General features: G+C 43.6%; 1 protein-coding gene across 1 annotated transcript; it reads left to right on the top strand.

Moving 5' to 3' along the window:
• Window positions 1-1,690: 1,690 nt before the first annotated feature.
• On the top strand, window positions 1,691-4,290 carry LOC139576555 (bone morphogenetic protein 10-like). Its single transcript, XM_071402774.1, has 2 exons — window positions 1,691-2,213; window positions 2,790-4,290. Exons 1-2 carry the CDS (start codon window positions 1,820-1,822, stop codon window positions 3,878-3,880), a joined length of 1,485 nt encoding a protein of 494 aa, XP_071258875.1. The 5' UTR covers window positions 1,691-1,819; the 3' UTR covers window positions 3,881-4,290.
• Window positions 4,291-21,979: the final 17,689 nt, after the last annotated feature.

Here is a 21,979-nt window from a genome sequence, read left to right as displayed (position 1 = left end):
AAAGTGCAGTTAAACTATACGTCCGAATTGAGAATCTGGAACCGGCGGTAACATTAATGAATCTAGCGGAGTCCGTCTTTAAAGGCAAATCTGAGATGACGAGGTGTTATGATGAGGTATTGAGGGGATGCTCAGGTTTTGGAATCACTCATTAAAATACCGTTTCCTGCGTTCATCTTAAAAAGACAGAGAAAAAAGAGAGTGGGCACGTGACTTTAAAGGGGAGGTTAGTGTAGATTACTCCTCTGGTCATTGGTCAGTGGAGATGTGTTCTAGCTTGAGCCATCCAGGTTCTAGTTCCATTGTCACCTTTGACTCCATGCTGTCTCCCTAATCACAGTGGAATGCAAGGAGACTAGTCTGCCCTTACAAAGCATGGAGTCTGCCCTTGCAAAGCCCTCTCCCTCCTGCACTCCATTCTGGGCTGTGGAATCTGGACTAAAGCTGACCTCAGAACCACTGTACTGATGTCTGACGGACATGTGAGGGCACAGCGCAGAGCACACTGGAAACTGTACGTCTTGACTCCTGTGCATTCAATAGGCAGTTGGGCCTCTTAGTCAGACATTCAGACAGAGATAACCGATTCCCAACACTCCAGTGACATCTGCAACGTGTTCGCCAACTTAAAGAGGAAGTGCACCTAAGTGCTGCAAACTTTGAAACACAAGTGGGTAATAAGTAGATTATGGAAAAGTTGTGTCGTGTTGTCGACTTTGTTTCCACAACAGACGAAGAAACAACTTTCTTCCTCCAACTGAAATATATGCTTTTCAAGTTTTTATTTTGAAACATTACAACTTATGTCATAAAATACTAATGAAATGCACGGTCATCTGCGGAGTGCTGTTCTCACCAGCTGATCTCAATCGGTTTGTTATGTGTTCTTCAGACTTGCAGAAGTCCATCATTTCTCATCGCTGCCCATTACATCTCACACCTCATTACATTTCAATTTCATTTGGGAAGGCACTGTCCAACAGACATATCATGTAGCATGCAACATCAATAAACCCTTTATGGATTTGTCAAAAATAAATGGTCAATGGAGCAAATTCCTGTTTCTGCAGCTCCCCCATTTACCAAACAAATAAACACATGAACAATCTCATCCTTGCCTGGTGCTCCGACACAAAACAAAATATCCCTTTTACAAGGAACAGGCTACAGGACAATGTTTACAAAGTCCTCATTAAGGAAGTGGTGAGATAACACACACAGACAGACACACACACACACTCACACGCACACAGGGACACACAAACACAGGGACACAAACACTGAGAAATGCAGAGCTTACCATATCATAGATAACAGACAGAAAGAAAGAGAGCTAGAGAGAGAGAGAGAGAGAGAGAGAGAGAGAGAGAGAGAAGAGAGAGAACAGAGGGAGAAACTGAGAGAAAAAACACAAGGGATGCCTCCTTTGGACACAGCAAAGCCACCCTCTAGCCGGAACTCCAACTCTTTAGAAAACAACATCAAAAGGTGTGCATTAGGATAAATGGCATGAGATCTGGAATGAGAGTCGTTTATCAGGATTCCACACACAGCAAGAGGAACACACAGGGAGAGCTACAGAACACAGACCTCCTCACTGGTCAACTCCAAGGGTCAACAGAACCTTTTGAGTCACCAGAGAACCGACAACCAACCGGATCAGCAAGAGAAAAACACGGTTGCTGTTTCTCACCCTTCATCAAGCTGAATCCAACCTCCAGTGGACCGTTGGATTAACACATTTGATAGATATAATTCTGTTCAATCTCAACATTGGATAGTCCCTGTGGATATACCAAGAACAGTAGCACTCCTCTCCATGGCGGACAATGGGCTCTCCAGGTTAGAGGCTACCTCTATCACCAGGACTCCCTTCCCCCTGCTCCCCTTGCTGCTCCTGATGTGGCCCCTGTCTGGGCAGGGCAGCCCCATCTCCCTGGCCCCAGAGAGACATCGCCCTGCTCCAGGTCTGGGGGACGGCCACGGGGGCGTCATAGACCCATCTCTGTTGGAGCAGGACAGGGATGTGGACATGCAGAGCCTGCTGGAGAGCCTCCGGACCTTCAACTTGTCTGGCCTGGGCCCACCTGCCCAGGCACCTGGCAGTGTCCGTGTGGAGCCGCCCGAGTACATGATGGAGCTGTACAACCGCTTTGCCAACGACCACACCGCCATGCCCACCGCCAACATCATCCGCAGCTTCAAAAACGAAGGTAGAGAGCCACTATACTGTACTCTGTGTCCTTATGCCGTACTAGCTTCACATTATGCTGTGGTGTTCTTTGCTTTGGAATTTTTTTAATTAATGTACCGTAAGCCCTTTATCCCTGTGTAATGAGAGTATTAATATCAGAACTGTTCATCAGAAATGTATTACGTATCAAAATGTACCTGTAGAAGGTCAACATGCATAGTGTAAAAACAATGAAGTATAATTTATGCATTTTCATTTACGTTTTTCATCTTACAAATACTGTAGCACCTTACATTTTTGAGTCTGCACTGTGCAAATAAAATAAAACGTTTTTTTTTTTTTTTGGGACGAGAATATGAAACTGAATTTCTCATTATTCATTTAGATGTTTTACAATGATATATTCATTCAACTTGATCTAGTTTAATGTTAATTGGGATACTACAATTGCCTCGGAAGTGTTTTGGACAAAATCTTGGCTTTTGCTGTACTATCAATTCTGCAGTGTAGTACACTGGCAATCTATTCAAAACATCAACATGGAGAACTACTGATTAATTAACAGCCTTTATCTCTGTGTATTCCTCTCCCCCAGACTCGTCTCCCTGCAGTTTGGGCAGTAGAGGGGTGAGACAACACCCTCTGCTCTTCAACGTATCCATACCCCACAATGAGCGTATCACAACCGCAGAGCTGCGTCTCTATACTTTGGTCCAGACTGATCGCAACCTCTACGCTGGGGTCGACCGCAAGGTGACCATCTACGAGCTGGAGCAGCAGGACGGAACAGGAGAGGACAACAGAACAGCGAAGGACACCGATAGAGGAGGAGCAGGAGGAAGAGGTGGAGGACGGGAGGAGTTAGTAGAGCTGGCATCACGGCAGGTCTATGGTACTGATAACGCCTGGGAGGCCTTTGACCTAACTGCTGCCGTCCAACACTGGCGCAAGTCAGAGTACAGCACCACCCACAGGCTGGAGGTCCACATAGCAAGCCTGGCCTCCGAGGGGGAAAGAGGGCAGACACTAGCAGACGGTGAGGGAGAAGGAGAGGGGAGGAGGATATTCAGGGGAGACATGGAGATAGACAGCAGCGCAGATGACAAACACAAACCCCTGATGATTATCTTCTCCGACGATCAGAGTGGTGATCACCGCGATGACAAGCGGGAGCTGAACGAGATGATTGGACACGAGACCTCGGAAGCGGTGCTTCAGGGTGACCTGGAGCTGAATAGGCTGTGGGGGGAGCTGGGCCGGGTGGGGGGCGAGGAAGATGAGAAGGAGCAGGACGAAGAGGCTCTGCTCCAGATGCGCTCCAATCTGATCTATGACACGGCCTCCCGAATCCGCCGCAACGCCAAGGTCAACCAGTGTAAGAAGCAGTCGCTGTACGTGGAGTTTAAAGACATCGGCTGGGACAGCTGGATCCTAGCGCCTGCCGGGTACGAGGCCTTTGAGTGCAGTGGCATCTGCACATACCCGCTGACCAAACACGTGACGCCCACCAAGCACGCCATCGTCCAGACACTGGTGAGCATGAAGAGCCCACAGAAGGTGACGCGGGCCTGCTGCGTGCCCACCAAGCTGGATCCCATCTCCCTGCTTTACATGGATGACACCGGAGTAGTCACGTACAAGTATAAGTTTGAGGGCATGGTGGTGGCAGAGTGTGGCTGCAGATAGCTAGTCCACCCTGCTGGTCATATAGACATGGAGAGAGACATTCGTGAAGAGAAATGACAGGGTGCGGATGGAACAAAGCAAAGACTACATTTTTTTTTCAAGCAGGATTGGTTTTAGAGTAGATGGACTCTGAAATGAATCTAGAATCACAGTTGAGAACAGTTGACAAGAAAAACAGCTATGACATGTATGTGTATATAAGATGGATCTAAACTAAACAGTTTGTACATTGTGTATGTATATTTTGTATTTCAGGAAAATGTATATTTTATTTTGTACAGTAAAATATCTATGATACTAATTCATAATTCTGTAATAGAAGCAGTTGGATGCAATTTGAAGCTAAATAACACATTTGGAATTTGCAAAAAAAAGTTTGGACCTTTAAAAATAAACTATCCTTAGGTCTCTCGAAGGGTTCCGGCAATACAGCAACCAGCCATACAGTGATGTCCAATAGGCCTAGCTGGTGGGACCACATAGGGTTCTCCACAGTTAGCTCTCCACTGACATTGATCTCATGTCTTCCTCTCCACTTATCTCTGTTTTCCCCCTCCCTGGACGCTAACACTAATCCACACCTCATTTAGCATGTCTCCCTAACAGCAACAGGCCTCCCAAGGGAAACACAAACCTGACTGGACTGGACTTCTGGTAGGGGCCTGCCCTCATCCTCATCCCCACCACCTCCCCCTGGCATTTAGGACAGTGGGCTGAGGTCAGGGCAGCAGTTAGGGTGGGCTGGGTTATCTCCCTCGAGCCCTCACCCACCTTCCCACATCGGCCTCAGAGTCAGTCACATGCCGTGCGAGCCGCTTTCTCCCACTCCTCCGCACCGTGCCGATAAGGAGGTGTTGGCGGTGAGAAACATGTGCTCCACCACTCAGGGCTGGAGGTGCTGGGGGAGCGGAGGGGGGAGGAGAGGGGGGGTGGCCTGTCAAGATTCCATGGGTACTAATAGAAACAGATTCTACTGGCTCACTTTTAATAACACTGGTAACTTATTTTGGGTTAACTTTTTAGAACTCCAAGCACAGATAGGACACATGGAAATTCATTTCCTGAGGTATTAATCATACAAACACATTTATATTTTAATTGTGACACGTCATCAGTGCGATTCAAACCTATAATCGTCTGATCTCTATCCATGGAATTATGAAGTCGGCTGCGGCACCAGGCTGGAGCTAGCATTCCATGTTTGAACTTTTAGGAAACGTTCTATTGAAATACCAAGAAAAAAAACGTTTTTTATGTTAAGTTCCTTATATGTGCTGAGAATGTGCTAAAGCCAATCTTGACAGGGGTGGCCTGTCAAGATTCCACAGGTACTAATAGAAACAGATTCTACTGGCTCAACTCACTGACCGACCCCCATCATGTGCCCCCTCCAACCTCCTCTCCCTCCCTTTGTTTCTTTACCTTCCATACATCCCTCTCCCCCTGGCCCTGAAATCCTTCACGTTTAAGGAAAAGATTTCCATATATTTGGCCTGTTATCATGGACAGGCTGAGAAGGTGAGTGGAGAGTATGGCACTTCATGTCTCTCCTCCCCTCCTCTGAGAGTCCTGTGTGGAGTCCTTTCTTGTTGTTCTGTGTTCTTGTAATACAAATGTAATACAGTTCTCTGCTGCTTGGGTAACGTGAAAGCCTATTTATTGATTAATTTATTGATTTTACTATGACAAGTAGGTGATTATGTAAAATTGTACAACATGGATATGCATACAGAGGGTGAACATACAGTACATACCCTGACCATATTGTAAAATATGTCTTTAATTTATAAATATGTTATGAATATTATATTTTGTTACCTGTTGTTGTGGTTCCTTTGTGAATCCTTTTGTAAAATACTGAAGCAGCGAAACTTAAACTTAGTGTGCATAAAAGGCTTCACAAATCATTATTTTCATACAATGAATACTTTAAAAAAGGACTATTGTACATATATTATCATAATAACATCTGTATCAGAAACCATAATCAATTTCTCTCCTGGCCCGACAACTATAAACAGGTTGCAAAACTGAACCTCCCTACTAGGCCTAATTATCTTTAGAAAAGAGCCCAGTTAGCACATTTGGTTCCTTGTAAGTTGTGGGAATGTATGTTTTTGGTTTCCTGACCAGTAAAACTGAAAGATTTTTAAACGTTCTGAGAACAGAAGTGAACATTTAGCCTGTTCTGGGAACTTTATTTTTATGTTGCAGGGAGGTTCTGATAATATTTTACTCTGGTTATTTGAACGTTTTCCTGGGAGATTTTATTAGCGTTCTGAGAACGGAAATTATAGGTTATTCGGAGACTTTTGAATAATTTCCTTAACGTTTCTCACTTTTAATAACACTGGTAACTTATTTTGGGTTAACTTTTTAGAACTCCAAGCACAGATAGGACACATGGAAATTAATTTCCTGAGGTATTAATCATACAAACACATTTATATTTTAATTGTGACACGTCATCAGTGCGATTCAAACCTATAATCTTCTGATCTCTATCCATGGAATTATGAAGTCTGCTGCGGCACCAGGCTGGAGCTAGCATTCCATGTTTGAACTTTTAGGAAACGTTCTATTGAAATATCAAGAAAAAAAACGTTTTTTTATGTTAAGTTCCTTATATGTGCTGAGAATGTGCTAAAGCCAAGGAATTATCCTGCACCATTCTCAGAAAGTTGTGGGAAGGTTGTATGCAAAATAACCATAGGACAACCACGCTCTCACCAGGCTTTAAGAAACATATGGTTCTCAGAACGTTATGTGCTATCTGGGGGGCTTTCAGGGCTGGGGGTATGACTAGGATGCATAACTCTCAGGTTGGGACTGTTGTGTACCATAGTATCAGCTCACAGGCCATAGTTTACACACGTCACACAAACACAGTGGGAAACTGACTGGAAGCCCAGCTAATGAACACAATGGATGGTCTTCCTGATGATCTGCCTGCCGCTCGCTATAACAAACTGCAGATGCAGACAGCTGCTTTAGATGGAAAACCTGTTCTTTACCTTTTTTTGAGCGCTTAAAAAAAGAGAGAAAAATGAACTATAAACATGTTTCCTTCGCTTCCAATGCTCTTCCAAAAACATGCCTGATGGACTTATATCAACAACAGCAGCAGTGCCAAGGAATGTTGACACTACACATAGTGAATGTAAATAAAAAGTATGTGATCCAAAACACTGTGTAAAGATGCATGACTTTTACTTGGTAGACTGTAGTAGTAGGCTGTAGTTGTAGCAGGATGTAGAAGTAGGATGTAGCAGTGGGATACAGTAGTGGGATGTAGTAGTATGATGTAGTAGTAGGCTGTAGTAGTAGGCTGTAGTAGTAGGACATAGTAATAGGATGTAGTAGTAGGATGCAGTAGTAGGATGTAGTAGTAGGACGTGGTAGTAGGCTGTAGTAGTAGGCTGTAGTAGTAGGATGTAGTAGTAGGACGTGGTAGTAGGCTGTAGTAGTAGGATGCAGTAGTAGGATGTAGTAGTAGGCTGTAGTAGTATGCTATAAGAGTCAATCAAATCAAATCAAATGTTATTTGTCACATGCACTGAATACAACAGCCTTACTGTGAAACAGGGCCGTAATTATAATATATATTACTACAGCCCAATATTAAAATATGCTATAAATGTCCCACACAATATATTGATATAAAAAATAGAAATCTATATATTTTTTTCCTATGCTACGACAGGCAACCACGCACCGCCGCCTGAAATAATCATGATCAAATGTTCATAATCATAACTAAACTTAAAAAATTGCCATTATTATTACTACCGGTTCTAGTATTACGGTGTACTGCAGTTCTGCGTGTGGTTTGTCCAAGTGAAGTTGCCATACCCCAGCAGAAGCCGTTGCTCGACTGCTGTGGGTAGGTACAATCTGTGTCAAACACTGTACTGTCTTTCTATTGCATTAATTTAAAATGTATTAAAAAGAGGAAAACTCGAATGTAATATGAGTGTTACGTAGGCTGTATCACTGTCGATTGTGATACTTTTAACGTCAACACGCCATTTTGCGCCGGAACTGTAATTGTTGAAATAAATAATATTTTGCTAAAAAGTGTCAGTAAATGCATGTAGTGGAAACAAAGTTTTTGGTGAAAACGGGCCGATTTGCGAGTGCTAATCAATCACTAACGTTAGCTATCATAGTTAAGTTACCTGGAAAGTGCATTAGCCACACATTCACCCAGCGACCATCAATGGTGCTCACCGGCGTATTCAACTAACGTTAATGTCTTAATCACGTTATATTTGTCAGAAAGCCCAGGTGAAGTCTGAGTAAAGTGTCAATCATTTATGTTGCGCTGCATGTGTAATTTATGTAGACAGTAGTAGCCTTCATTTATTGCATATTCGTATAGTATACTCTATAGCTGTACTTGATTATGATAAATAGCATTATTAGTGTTTGTTTGATTAAAGTGCAAGCAGTTTTATTACAGTCCGCTTTCATTCACAGTGAGTGTCATCATGAGCTAGAGGAAGGGGGGCAGTGACAGTCGTCAGTTTTTTGGGCAGCCTCAGAAAATAAGAAAAGTAAGTTGAGAGCAGTGAGAAAATGAGTACCAGTCAGATGGTTGAAGTATACAGTAGTACAAGAGATGAGTCAATGTTTCTTGATATAATAATCATTGCCATTCAGATCAGAAATGGTTAGTAATCCATTCCGGAACATCATGGCAAGAAACACCACTTGTTTACTGATAATATTTCTTTCATGTTCACTCTGGTGCGTTCAGAGTAAAGAGAGAGAGGGAGAGAGAGCACGAGGATGCCGACAGGACAGGGAGAGCAGGTGACATGGAGGTGAGTGAGAGAAGGAGCACATATTGATGGTTTAGACCGAATAATGACATCACAACAGTCTAGTCCTAATGTTCATATAAGCTGCGATATTCCTTTAAGTATGCCTTCTCGTGTGTATTTCAGATAATACAATCAAGCAGGGAGAGTGAGTTTGAGACAATGACAGACAGAGAGAGAGAGCAGACAGGCAGGCGAAGATGAAGATGAAGGTGCAGGAGAGGGAGGTGAGGAGCTCGGACCTTGCCCGAATCATCCAAATGTGAATGTCTTACTTAGTCAAACCCTATCAAATTCCACAAGCTGTAGCAGCTTGAAAATGTGCTGCTACGCGGAGACCTGGACAAGGTGGTAGACTTGTATCCTGAATTGAATTCAAGACTACTGCAGGTGCAGCTGGCCATGTTTGGGGCTAATTGCACATATCAAACAAGCTCAGATGTTGCTAGCATTATTTGGGAAATGGTGCCAGAGGTGAGGTCTCTTCAGTCAGGTGGAAGCTTTAGTAAGGCTTCTGCTGGTCGTCCCTGACCCAGCAGACTTGGACCAGCTCCGCAACGCCATCTCCCAAGGAGCCACCATTGGTAGGCACGAGGAGTTGCTTTGCGGTCTGATGGAAGGGTTCCAGGTCGTGGCCGAATGGCACGACCTAGCATTGGAAACATTGCGGGAGCAATTCCGTGAGTTGTCTCCTAGTCAGCATACCACGACGGTAACCTCCCAGCCCCTCAGTAACCCGGCTGATAGCAGCGCCGTCACCCTGGTTTCCCGGGAACCCCGCACCTGTCGGGCTTTCTCGCTCAGTGTTCCCTTGTCATGGAACTGCAGCCTTCCTCCTTCCCCTCGGACCGCTCTAAGATAGCGTACCTCATTACGCTGATGTCTGGGAGGGCCCTCGCCTGGACTACGGCCGTTTGGGAACAACAGTCGGCCGTATGCTTCAGTCTGGAGGGATTGGTGGCAGAAATGAAAAAAGTTTGAGGCACCGGTATCCGGGAGAGAGGCTGCCGGACGCTACTCCAGCTTCGGCAGGACTCCCTCAGTGCGGTGGATTTCCACACGCTAGCAGAGGAGGGTGCCTGGAACCCGGAAGCACTGTTCGACACGTTCCTGCGCGGATTATCTGAGGAAGTAAAGGACGAGATTGCAGCCCGGGAACTACCGACGAATCTCGACTCACTCCTCGCCTTAACCATCCGGATCAATGGATGGCTACGGGAACGTAAGAGGGAGAAGAGGTCTGATTGCGGTCCCAATCACTCACTCAAGGATCCCACCTTGGATCTGATGAACTCCGGAAGTCCCCGGCGTCTACGTCCCCGAGAGGATCCGAGCTTACCCGTGTTCCTCCAAGAGCTTCCGAAGACTGACGATTTACCACTTCCAGACGAACACGTACGCAGACTTAACACCCAGAGTTGTCTGTATTGCGGTACTGTCGGTCATTATGTGTCTACCTGTCCCTTCAAGAGACCTAGCTCATTCGTGGGAATGAGTACTCTGGTGGGTCTTAAGGATAATTTTGCTTCTCCCCTTACTCACCCCCCTCTCCATGCCACCCTGCTGTGGGGCGACCAGTCCAAGTCTCTCCAGATACTCATCGACTCGTGGACCAATATGAGTCTTATGGACATTACCCTGGCGTCCGAGCTGGGCATCCCCACTCAACCCCTCTCCATTCCCATGGATGTTAGAGCGCTGGACGGGCGCTCTATAGGCCGGGTCACCAACCATACCACCCCCATCAACCTACGAGTGACGGGAACCACAGCAAGATGACCCAATTCCTGCTAATTGAGTCTCTGCAGGTTCCCGTGGTATTGGGATTCTCTTGGCTCCAGCGACACAATACCTGAATTGACTGGTCTACTGGTGCCATTGTGGGCTGGAGCCCGTTCTGCCACACTCATTGCCTGAAGTCAGCTCTGCCTGCCCCAGGACGTCTTCCTGGGGGCTTGGAAATTGCCCCGGACCTCTCCGCCATTCCAGCGGAGTACCAGGACCTCCGGGAGGGGTTCAGTAAGGCCCAGGCCACTTCGCTTCTGCAACACCGACCGGTACCCAAGAATGTCAAGCCTGAATCTCCAAGATGGCTTAGCAGTTCAGATGTCATTTTTGTCCTCGTATTGTCGTGTCCTGTATATATATATATTTACACTTTTCTTCGCATATCTTTTATATATTTTATTATCCAAGAACTCAACTACAAAAGCTTTCCTGCAACCCGCCTCACCAATTACAAAAAAAAAAGTATTATTTACCTCAAATCTGAAAATCTACAGTGGAAGCTAGCCAGGGGCTAATCAGAAGCTAGCCAGAAAGCTAACCAGAAGCTAGCCGAAAGCTAGCCAGAAGCTAATCTGAAGCTGCCCAGAAGTTAGCCGGTTTGCTGGCTAGCGTTGGTGTTTCAGCTGCCCACGTTTTGTGGTCATCAGCTATTCCTTTAGCTCGATAATCTACCGGCACTTTTGTGCAACGCGACTCGGACCGGAGCATACCGGTCCGAGTATGCGCCCAATCCTTTTTTTTTCTTTTTTTCTTTTTTTCACTCATGCTGCCAAACATACCCTTGTAAAACTGACCATCCTACCAATCCTCGACTTCGGTGATGTCATTTACAAAATAGCCTCCAAAACCCTATTCAATAAATTGGATGCAGTCTATCACAGTGCCATCCGTTTTGTCACCAAAGCCCCATATACTACCCACCACTGCGACCTGTACACTCTCGTTGGCTGGCCCTCGCTTCATACTCGTCGCCAAACCCACTGGCTCCAGGTCATCTACAAGACCCTGCTAGGTAAAGTCCCCCCTTATCTCAGCTCGCTGGTCACCATAGCAGCACCTACCTGTAGCACGCGCTCCAGCAGGTATATCTCTCTGGTCACCCCCAAAACCAATTCTTCCTTTGGCCGCCTCTCCTTCCAGTTCTCTGCTGCCAATAACTGGAACGAACTACAAAAATCTCTGAAACTGGAAACACTTATCTCCCTCAATAGCTTTAAGCACCAGCTGTCAGAGCAGCTCATAGATTACTGCACCTGTACATAGCCCATCTATAATTTAGCCCAAACAACTACCTCTTTACCTACTGTATTTATTTATTTATTTTGCTCCTTTGCACCCCATTATTTCTATCTCTACTTTACACTTTCTTCCACTGCAAACCAACCATTCCAGTGTTTTTTAATTTTTTTTACTTGCTATATTGTATTTACTTCGCCACCATGGCCTTTTTTATATTTTTATTTATTTATATATATATTTTGTTTGCCTTCATCTCCCTTATCTCACCTCACTTGCTCACATTGTATATAGACTTATTTTTTCACTGTATTATTGACTGTATGTTTGTTTTACTCCATGTGTAACTATGTGTTGTTGTATGTGTCGAACTGCTTTGCTTTATCTTGGCCAGGTCGCAATTGTAAATGAGAACGTGTTCTCAATTTGCCTACCTGGTTAAATAAAGGTGAAATAAATAAAAATAAATAAAAATGGCACGCCGCTATGGCCCCGCGGCTACACCTCCGGAAGCCAAGACCATTCTCTCTGCTCCAAGATCATTAGCACCTCTGCTCTTCGTCCTCTGTTGCCCCGTACCCTCCATATACTTCCTATTTGTAAACCCATGTCTCACAGCCCTTTGTTTCCTGTTTCCACCCCCTTCCAGGTGTCACCCATCTTCCCCATTATCCCCTGTGTATTTATACCTGTGCTGTCTGTGTCCAGTTCGTTTTGTTTCGTCAAGCCTACCAGCGGTTTTCCCTCTGTTCCTGTCTCTTGATTGTTCCTGTTTCTCCCTGTTTTGACATTTTCTGCCCGCCCTGACCTTGAGCCTGCCGGCCGTCCTGTACCTTTGCCTGACCTGACTCTGAGCCTGCCTGCCGTTCTGTACCTGTAAATGATGTATTCAACATAGACAAGAAAAATACAATAATTTGTGTATTAGTTTAAGCACAATGTGTTTAGCTATGGTTGTGACTTAGACAAAGATCAAATTTTATGACAAATATATGCATAAATCCAGGTAATTCCAAAGGGTTCACATACTTCTTCTTGCCGGTACCGAGTCAATGTGCGGGGGTACAGGTTCGATGAGGTAATTTGTAAAGTGACATAGATGCATAGATAATAAACAGAGAGTAGCAGCAGTGTAAAAACAAAGAGGGGGGGGGGGCTTTTGATCCTAGACTTGGTGCTCCGGTACCGCTTGCTGTGCGGTAGCAGAGAGAACCGTCTATGACTTGGGTGACTGGAGTCTTTGACAATTTTTTGGGCCTTCCTCTTACACAGCCGTGTACAGAGGTCCTGGATGTCAGGAAGCTTGGCCCCATTGATGTGCTGTAGCGCCTTACGGTCAGATGCTGAGCAGTTGCAATACCAGGCGGTGATGCAACCAGTCAGGATGCTCTCGATGGTGCAGCTGTAGACATTTTTGAGGATCCAGTAGCTATGTACTGTAGTAGGCTGTAGTAGTAGGCCTACCGTACCCAGCTAAAAAGTACCCAGAACACTGACACAGTGCAAGGGCCAGTTGACTGTATGCCAGGCTGTTGGCATGGTGTCTCCCTCTCTGAGAGGGCTAGTGTCACCCATGTCAACACACTGAGGAGGGACACACACAGATAAGTAGAAACATGGAGGAGCTATTGGCTTTCCCAAGCAGCATGCCACATGCCTTAAACTGCCAGGAGACAAGTATACTACCAGTTTAAACCCTGTGATAAAATAAATTCATAACACAGAGTATAAAAGCAGTGGTGGAAAAGTACCCAATTGTCATACTTGAGTAAAAGTAAAGATACCTTAACAGAAAATGTCTCACGTAAAAATGTAAGTCACCCAGTAAAATACTACTTAAGTAAAATAATAAAAGTATTTGGTTTTAAATATACTTAAGTATCAAAAGTTAAAGGTAATTGCTAAACTAAACTTAAGTATCAAACGTAAAAGTATAAATCATTTCACATTACTTATATTAAGCAAACCAGACAGCACAATTTTCTTTTTTTAAATTCCTTTCCGAATAGCCTGTGGCACACTACAACACTCCGACATAATTTACAAACGAAGCACTTTTGTTTAATGGGTCCGCCAGATCAGAGGCAGTAGGGATGACCAGGGATGTTCTCTTGATAAGTTTGTGAATTGGACGATTTTCCTGTCCTGTTAACTATTTAAAATGTTACGAGTACTTTTGGGTATCAGAGAAAAGTAAAAGTTGTCAAAAATATACAGTAAATAGTAAAGTACAGTTATCCCAAAAACTTTAAAGCATTTTTATTTAAGTACTTTACACCACTGTATAAAAGGACATGGCCCTACTCTCTCTCTTGCTCCACCTCGCTCTCTCTCTCTCTCTTACAAAACCTCTCTGTTTTTCTTTATCTATGCATCTAATATTTATTCTCTCTCTGCTGCTAACTTGTGCTTTTCCTATGAGATAGATAATTACACAAAATGAAATATTTACACAAGGATTAGTTCACCAATACACATAAAACTTGGATTTGACAAAACCATTAATCAAAGACAAGTAACCTAGTGGTTAGCGTGTTGAACCAGTAACTGAAAGGTTTCTAGTTTCAATCCCCGAGTTTACTAGTTGAAAAATCTGTCGATCTGCCCTTGAAAAAGCCACTTAATCCTAATCGCTCCAAGGTTGCTGTCAATAATGGCGGATCCCTGGCCATGACCCCAGTCTCTGAGGGCAAGGGGGAGTGAGATATGCAAAAAAAAAACATTTTGTTTTCTCACCGCACACTTGTAGATGTGTGATAGAGGACAAATATAAGCACCACCAGTTTGACCTTGATGTCAAAAACTCATTAATTGCAAAATATGAAAAGTTAAATCACATCGACCCACTTTTCTTGAAGAGTCCTATACCATATAACTAAGTGCATGTGTCTTAAGTTATTCACAACCATATACACAGCTATTTGGCATTACCATACTAATGGCAAATGCACCGCAATGTTTTGGGAAGTAAACTATGAGATCAGTGACCTCTGTCATCTCGTGTTAGATGAGAGCAGAGGTCATCTATAAATAGTCTCAGACCAGAAGGCAAGGACCCTAACCAATTACTAGACGACTGGACATCAACAGGCTGGCATTCAAGCCTCAGTGTGGGAGCTCACTAATTGAATATTTACAGAAACCGCTGAAAATATGAGTCTGGCCACTGTCAACTAATGCCAAACTCTAAGAAGCATGTTGAAATAGGAAGTCTTTAGTGTTTGTGCTGATGATAGGACATGAATGTGGAAAAATCTGTGCTTTCTCTGGCTACTTCTCACATTACAAAATGACACGGTTCTCAAAACATGCATCGTAATTACGCATCGATTGCCTTGTCAAGACTATTATAAAAATAGGTATTTTACCCATTCTGTATGCTCATGCCAGAGTTTGTGGCAACACTTTCTTTTCTGGATGCGGTACATACTTAGTCATAACTGAGAAATTGCTATGCATAGGTTAGACATTACAGATGAGTTTGAGAAAATGCTGGAAAGGGTGCTTCGATGTGTCATCCTGCCCTGCCTTTGCTCTGACGTGGGATAGCTCCCATCATATCCCTCCCTCTGAATCCCTCAGGCCCATATCAGGCCATGTGTGGGTTTGTGGGTGTTCTTTCCAGCTGTCATTTTGTGTAATTATCTATCCATGTTCATAGGCAAAGCACAAGAGAAGAAATGCTAGATTCACAGATAAAGAAGAACAGATATGTTTCATACAAGAGAGCGTGGCAGAATGCGCGAAAGAGAGCAAAATGGAGAGAGATGGTTAGAGAGAGAGACAGAGCAAAAGAGAAAGAGGGAGGGAGCTGTGAGATGTAAGGAACCATCAAACGTGGGTATTTACATGGGAGGAAATGTACTAATTGCCTGTAATGGGGACAGGGGAAGGTGTGGCGTAGGGTCAAGGACGCTGCCCTCCATCCAGCCAGATCTCTGCCCCACAGCCCGTGCTGATCATGGAGATAGCTGGCACGCTTTTGGGTAGAGCCCCCTCCAATTGTCCTGAGGAAGCTGTGCTGAAGTCACACTACCATGTGGACTAGCTGTGTGGCAAGGAGCTACGTGTGTGTCTGCATCCCCCAGGGATGGCCCCCGACCTTTTCTTCCCCCTTCTACTCCCACCCGTGTTCATTACAGCTGGGGTGAGCCACACCTCAGCAGGAATAAACACTACTGTTCTGTACTGTACTGCAAGCAGCTGCAGCTCAATCAGGAGCTCTGGTGGATGCACGTCTGTCGAGTGTAATGAAGTCTGGAACTTTCTGCACAGAGACATGGTATTCCAGCTGTGTTCTATGCTGGCCAGGGCTTTGCTCTTGGACTATTATTAACGTTCATCTCCTCCATCAGTGTTAAACTGACTATCAATGATATGGGGGAAATGGGGGTGGGCTGTAGGGGGTTTGAGGACCTTTTTTGGGGGGACAATGTACCAAATTGTTGTCATTGGTAGCCTCAACACTCACACACTAGACTATTGTGCTGGGAAACGTATTTCCTGTGTCTATGATTCATGGTTTATATCTCAGTGTACTATCTGTTTTCCCCAACCACTGAGACGACTGAGTAGCCTACATGTTGCAATTCATTGACTTGAGGCCCTTTTGCCACAACCAGTCAAACTTATAATATTGACTCAATGAAGACATCTTGTGGCCTTCCAGGGTATTTATGGATTTACACACGGATTTATGGATTTATAAACATGTCCTTTCCAGGACCACAATATATTGTATCCACTGTCATAGTATTACATAACTTTTTGTCTTGTTTACTTATATATTGTAGCTACAGTTACAGTAGTTAACTGCAGATCTGTGTGTTTCTACAATGGGGTGGTGTTTGCCTATGATTGACTAGACGAAGTTTCCCCAGTTTGCCTTACCTTTCTTACAACATTATGCAGTCCGACATTTTGAGTCTCGCTTCAGTTTGAAAACAGTGATAGTTCGATTATGTACTGTAAACCTAATGTACTAGGAAAACATAGGTATATTTGGTGTAGCTTTGTACAGATGTAGTATATAATAGCAAATGAGGACATACAAGTTAAATACAGTAGACGCTTGTTTGGAACTGGTCATTTTGTTATTATCGGGGAGTTACTTTACAAACGGAGTTGCCATTATGACATTGTTATGAAAGCCGAGTAGTATGCCAGTGAAAATGATCTGTGATTGAGTTGGAATAGCGTGAAATGTAGTCGCTAAACCACCTCCAATCCCTGAGAGAAAAAAGAAACATGACCTTGACCTCAACTAAAACCTCCACAGCCATTATTTGTCAACATTAATATATTGGTGGTATTCACCTGGGACCTACAGAAAACCAAACCCACATTCATTAAGTCAACAGTTCTTCCTCCTGAGTAATTCTTGTTTTAAAAAGTGTTGCACTGTTGGAGCTAGGAGCACAAGCATTTCGTTACACCCCCCAATAACATCTGCTAAATACAGTTGAATTCGGAAATTTACATACACTTAGGTTGGAATCATTAAAACTAGTTTTTCAACCACTCCACAAATTTCTTGTTAACAAACTATAGTTTTGGCAAGTCGGTTAGGACATCTACTTTGTGCATGACACAAGTAATTATTACAGACAGATTATTTCACATATAATTCACTGTATCACAATTCCAGTGGGTCGGAAGTTTATACACTAAGTTTATACACTAAGTTGACTGTGCCTTTAAACAGCTTGGAAAATTCCAGAAAATGATGTCATGGCTTTAGAAGCTTCTGATAGTCTAATTGACTTAATTTGAGTCAATTGGAGGTGTACCTGTGGATGTATTTCAAGGCCTACCTTCAAACTAAGTGCCTTTTTGCTTGACATCATGGGAAAATCAAAAGAAATCAGCCAAGACCTCAGAAAAAACATTGTAGACCTCCACAAGTCTGGTTCATCCTTGGGAGACATTTCCAAACGCCTGAAGGTACCACGTTCATCTGTACAAACAATAGTACGCAAGTATAAACACCATGGGACCACGCAGCCGTCATACCGCTCAGGAAGGAGATGCATTCTGTCTCCTAGAGATGAACATACTTTGGTGCGAAAAGTGCAAATCAATACCAGAACAACAGCAAAGGACCTTGTGAAGATGCTGGAGGAAACAGGTACAAAAGTATCTATATCCACAGTAAAACGAGTCCTATATCGACATAACCAGAAAGGCCACTCAGCAAGGAAGAAGCCACTGCTCCAAAATCTCTGTAAAAAAGCCAGACTACGGTTTGCAACTGCACATGGGAACAAAGATCATACTTTTTGGAGAAATGTCCTCTGGTCTGATGAAACAAAAATAGAACTGTTTGGCCATAATGACCATTGTTATGTTTGGAGGAAAAAGGGGGAGGCTTGTGTAACGGATGTGAAATGGCTAGCTAGTTAGCGGGTACGCGCTAGTAGCGTTTCAATCAGTTACGTCACTTGCTTGCGCGATGGGTAACGATGCTTCGTGGGTGACCGTTGTTGATGTGTGCAGAAGGTCCCTGGTTCGCGCCCGGGTCGGGGCGAGGGGACGGTTTAAAGTTATACTGTTACACTTGCAAGCCGAAGAACATCATCCCAACCGTGAAGCACAGGGGTGGCAACATGATGTTGTGGGGGTGCTTTTCTGCAGGAAAAGCAACATCTGAAGCAACATCTCAAGACATCAGTCAGGAAGTTAAAGCTTGGTCGCAAATGGGTCTTCCAAATGGACAATGACCGCAAGCATACTTCCAAAGTTGTGGCAAAATGGCTTAAGGACAACAAAGTCAAGGTATTGGAGTGGCCATCACAAAGCCCTGACCTCAATCCTATAGAAAATTTGTGGCCAGAACTGAAAAAGCAGTTCGAGCAAGAAGGCCTAGAAACCTGACTCAGTTACACCAGCTCTGTCAGGAGCAATGGGACAAAATTCACCCGACTTGTGGGAAGCTTGTGGAAGGCTACCCAAAACGCAAGTTAAACAATTTAGGCAATGATACCAAATACTAATTGAGTGTATGTAAACTTCTGACCCACTGGGAATGTGACAAAATAAATAAAAGTTGCAAATAAATAATTCTCTCTATTATTTTGACATTTCACATTCTTAAAATAAAGTGGTGATCCTAACTGACCTAAAACAGGGAACTTTTACTGGGATTAAATGTCAGGAATTGTGAAAAACTGAATTTAAATGTATTTGGCTAAGGTGTATGTAAACTTCCGACTTCAACTCTATGGGTACGTGACCAAAAATATGTGATTTGTTTGAAAAAGTGTTGGTTTAAATTTTTGGGAGATGTAGCCTACATCTCAAATCTATCGCAAAATACTTTCATATGGTGTGTTCGTTCGTAAAGTCACTCTGGAGTGCTTTGTAAATGTTCAGAAATTCAGAGCATTGTCAGATTGTCCATTAGTAAATTCAGACAGTTTCGTTCTCAGAGCGTTCAGAACGCACACTGGACGCTCTGACCGAGGAATATGATTGATCCGAGCATTCGGACCTCACAGCGGCAGTCAAGCACCCAAGCTAACTAGTTGGCTAGCTACTTCCAGACACAAATGAGAGAACTTGCTGTTTTCATGTTTTCCGGAGCGTTGGTGACCTTAACTAATTTTAACATACCAAAAGACCAGTAGGCCTATGCTAGTTGATACCCAATTGCTGGTGAGCTTGAAAAGTAAACGGTTCCTATTATTGATCACCAACGTTGTTTTGGAGCTGCATATTTATTTATGCGACCATGTGTGCGCATGCAAACACGTGCGCACAATTGCTGCGCAAATGTAGCCTGTCATTACAGCCGTAAATGATGATGCATTTTCAAAATGTAAGATACAGAAATAAACTGCGTTTTATACCTACATTTTGAGCTGAAAGTCAATATCAAATAGGGATTTGTCACATTGGGATTTCTCTGGAATATGTTACAACTTCATCCCATAAGTATAGAAGATAGTGAGATGTCACAGCTATCTTTAGACATATAGCCAGTACCACCACTGAGGTATATTCATTATAACCCACCCAAACTAGGCCTATCTGAAACCTGAAAATTATCAATGAAATCACCAGTTAGCCTATTGTTGTTGCAAAGATGAGTCCATAGCAGATTGCTAAAATGGTAGCCTACTTAATATGGATAATATTAATGTAGCAGTGGAGGATCCTCAGAGGAGGAAGTGGAGGACCATCCTCAGTAAATTTCATAAAAATAAAAATAGTGAAACATTAAAAAACGTAGCCTTTATAGATAAAACTATACAAAATATATTCACGTCACCAAATAATTTATTAAAACACACTGTTTTGTTACGAAGGTCTACAGTAGCCTCAACAGCACTCTGTAGGGTAGCACCATGGTGTTGGTGAGGCTCATGGTTCTCACCCCTTCCATAGACTTACACAGTAATCATGACAACTTCCAGAGGATGTCCTCCAACCTATCAGAGCTTTTGCAGCATGAACTGACATGTTGTCCACCAAATCAAAGGATGAGAGAATTAATGTAGTACTGAAAGCATAAGCTACAGTTAGCTATCACTGCATACAATGTGGTGAGTAGTTGACACAAAAAGAGAGAAAGACAATAGTTGAACAAATTAATTTCTTCAAAAATAAAGGAGAAGCGAGAGAGAGAAAGCTAGCTATATTTCATTGTACTTTTTTTTTCACTTTCAATTACTTAGCTAGCAAATGCATCTAGCTAGTTTAGCCTACTCAAACATCCGACTCAAACAGAGAGGGATGCCATGTTTGCCAAGTCAAGGTAAGCTTTTGGTTTTATTAATTTATTGCCACTGGGTAACTGTAACTGCTAAACTGCTTGCTGACTGTACACTGTACTGCATGATTGTGTTGACTATGACATTAGCTAATATGGTGACAATTAAACTCAGCAAAAAAAGAAATGTCCCTTTTCAGGACCCTGTCTTTCAAAGATAATTCGTTAAAATCCAAATAACTTCACAGATCTTCATTGTAAAGGGTTTAAACCCTGTTTCCCATGCCATAAACAATTAATGAACATGCACCTGTGGAACGGTCATTAAGACACTAACAGCTTACAGACGGTAGGCAATTAAGGTCACAGTTCTGAAAACTTAGGACACTAAAGAGGCCTTTCTACTGACTCTGAAAAACACCTAAAGAAAGATGCCCAGACTGTCATGCTCATAAAAAAAAAAAATTGTTTTCATCTTAAACGGCGGTGGCACCGACCGCCACTGGTAGGTAGGTTACTCTGTTTCTGCTAGGCGCTTTCTGGTCAATAATCTGAATATGTGTCACGTCCTGACCTTTGTTCCTTTTTTATGTCTCTATTTTGGTTTGGTCAGGGTGTGAGTTGGGGTGGGCATTCTATGTTCATTCTATGTTTTGTTCTATGTTTTGTACTTCTATGTGTTTGGCCTGGTATGGTTCCCAATCAGAGGCAGCTGTCAATCGTTGTCTCTGATTGAGAACCATACTTAGGTAGCCTGTTCCCACCTGTGTTTGTGGGTAGTTGTTTTCTGTTTCTGTTTTTCCCTTTTGTTATTTTTGTATTTAGTGTTCAGTGTAAATAAACAAACATGAACACGTACCACGCTGCGCTTTGGTCCTCACCTTCTTCCACCGACAGCCGTTACAATATGTGCATCCGCATTGCATTGCTGATGACTGGTCATTGGTCAACAGTCAAGATGCCCAACTTTTTGTTTCTGAAGCACAGATTAGATGTTTCTGGCAAAAAAAGGTTTTGTAATGCCGTAGGCCTATGGTAACCAGATTGAATAAGGAAAGGTATGGCCTCCCGAGTGGCACAGTGGTCTAAGGCACTGCATCGCAGTGCTAGCTGTGCCACTAGAGATTCTGGGTTCGAGTCCAGGCTCTGTCGCAGCCAGCCGCAACCGGGAGACCCGGTTGGCCAAGCGTCGTCCGGGTTTTTGGAGGGTTTTGCCGACAGGGATGTCCTTGTCCCATCGCGCACTAGCGACTCCTGTGGCGGGCTGGGCGCAGTGCACACTGAAACGGTTGCCAGGTGTACGGTGTTTCCTCCGACACATTGGTACGGCTGGCTTCCAGGTTAAGTGGGCATTGTGTCAAGAAGCAGTGCAGCTTGGTTTGGTTGTGTTTCGGAGTCCGTACTGGAGTTGCAGCGATGAGACAAGACTGTAACTACCAATTGGATACCATGAAATTGGGGAGAAAAAGGAGTTTAAAAAATAAGCAAAGGTATAAATGTAAAATACAAATGTTAGGCTAGCGTACTGGTATATGTACTCTA

Source organism: Salvelinus alpinus, chromosome 5, assembly GCF_045679555.1.
Source record: "Salvelinus alpinus chromosome 5, SLU_Salpinus.1, whole genome shotgun sequence".
Lineage (NCBI taxonomy): Eukaryota > Metazoa > Chordata > Actinopteri > Salmoniformes > Salmonidae > Salvelinus > Salvelinus alpinus.
Note: the sequence above shows the minus strand (reverse complement) of the source record. Positions and strands in the feature narration are given on the sequence as shown.

Excerpts from the sequence above, each read along its gene's own strand:
- LOC139576555 (XM_071402774.1), top strand. The coding sequence starts at position 1,820 with ATGGCGGACAATGGGCTCTCCAGGTTAGAGGCTACCTCTATCACCAGG. Across the intron at positions 2,214-2,789 it reads CCGCAGCTTCAAAAACGAAG|ACTCGTCTCCCTGCAGTTTG; the intron begins GTAGAGAGCCAC and ends CCTCTCCCCCAG.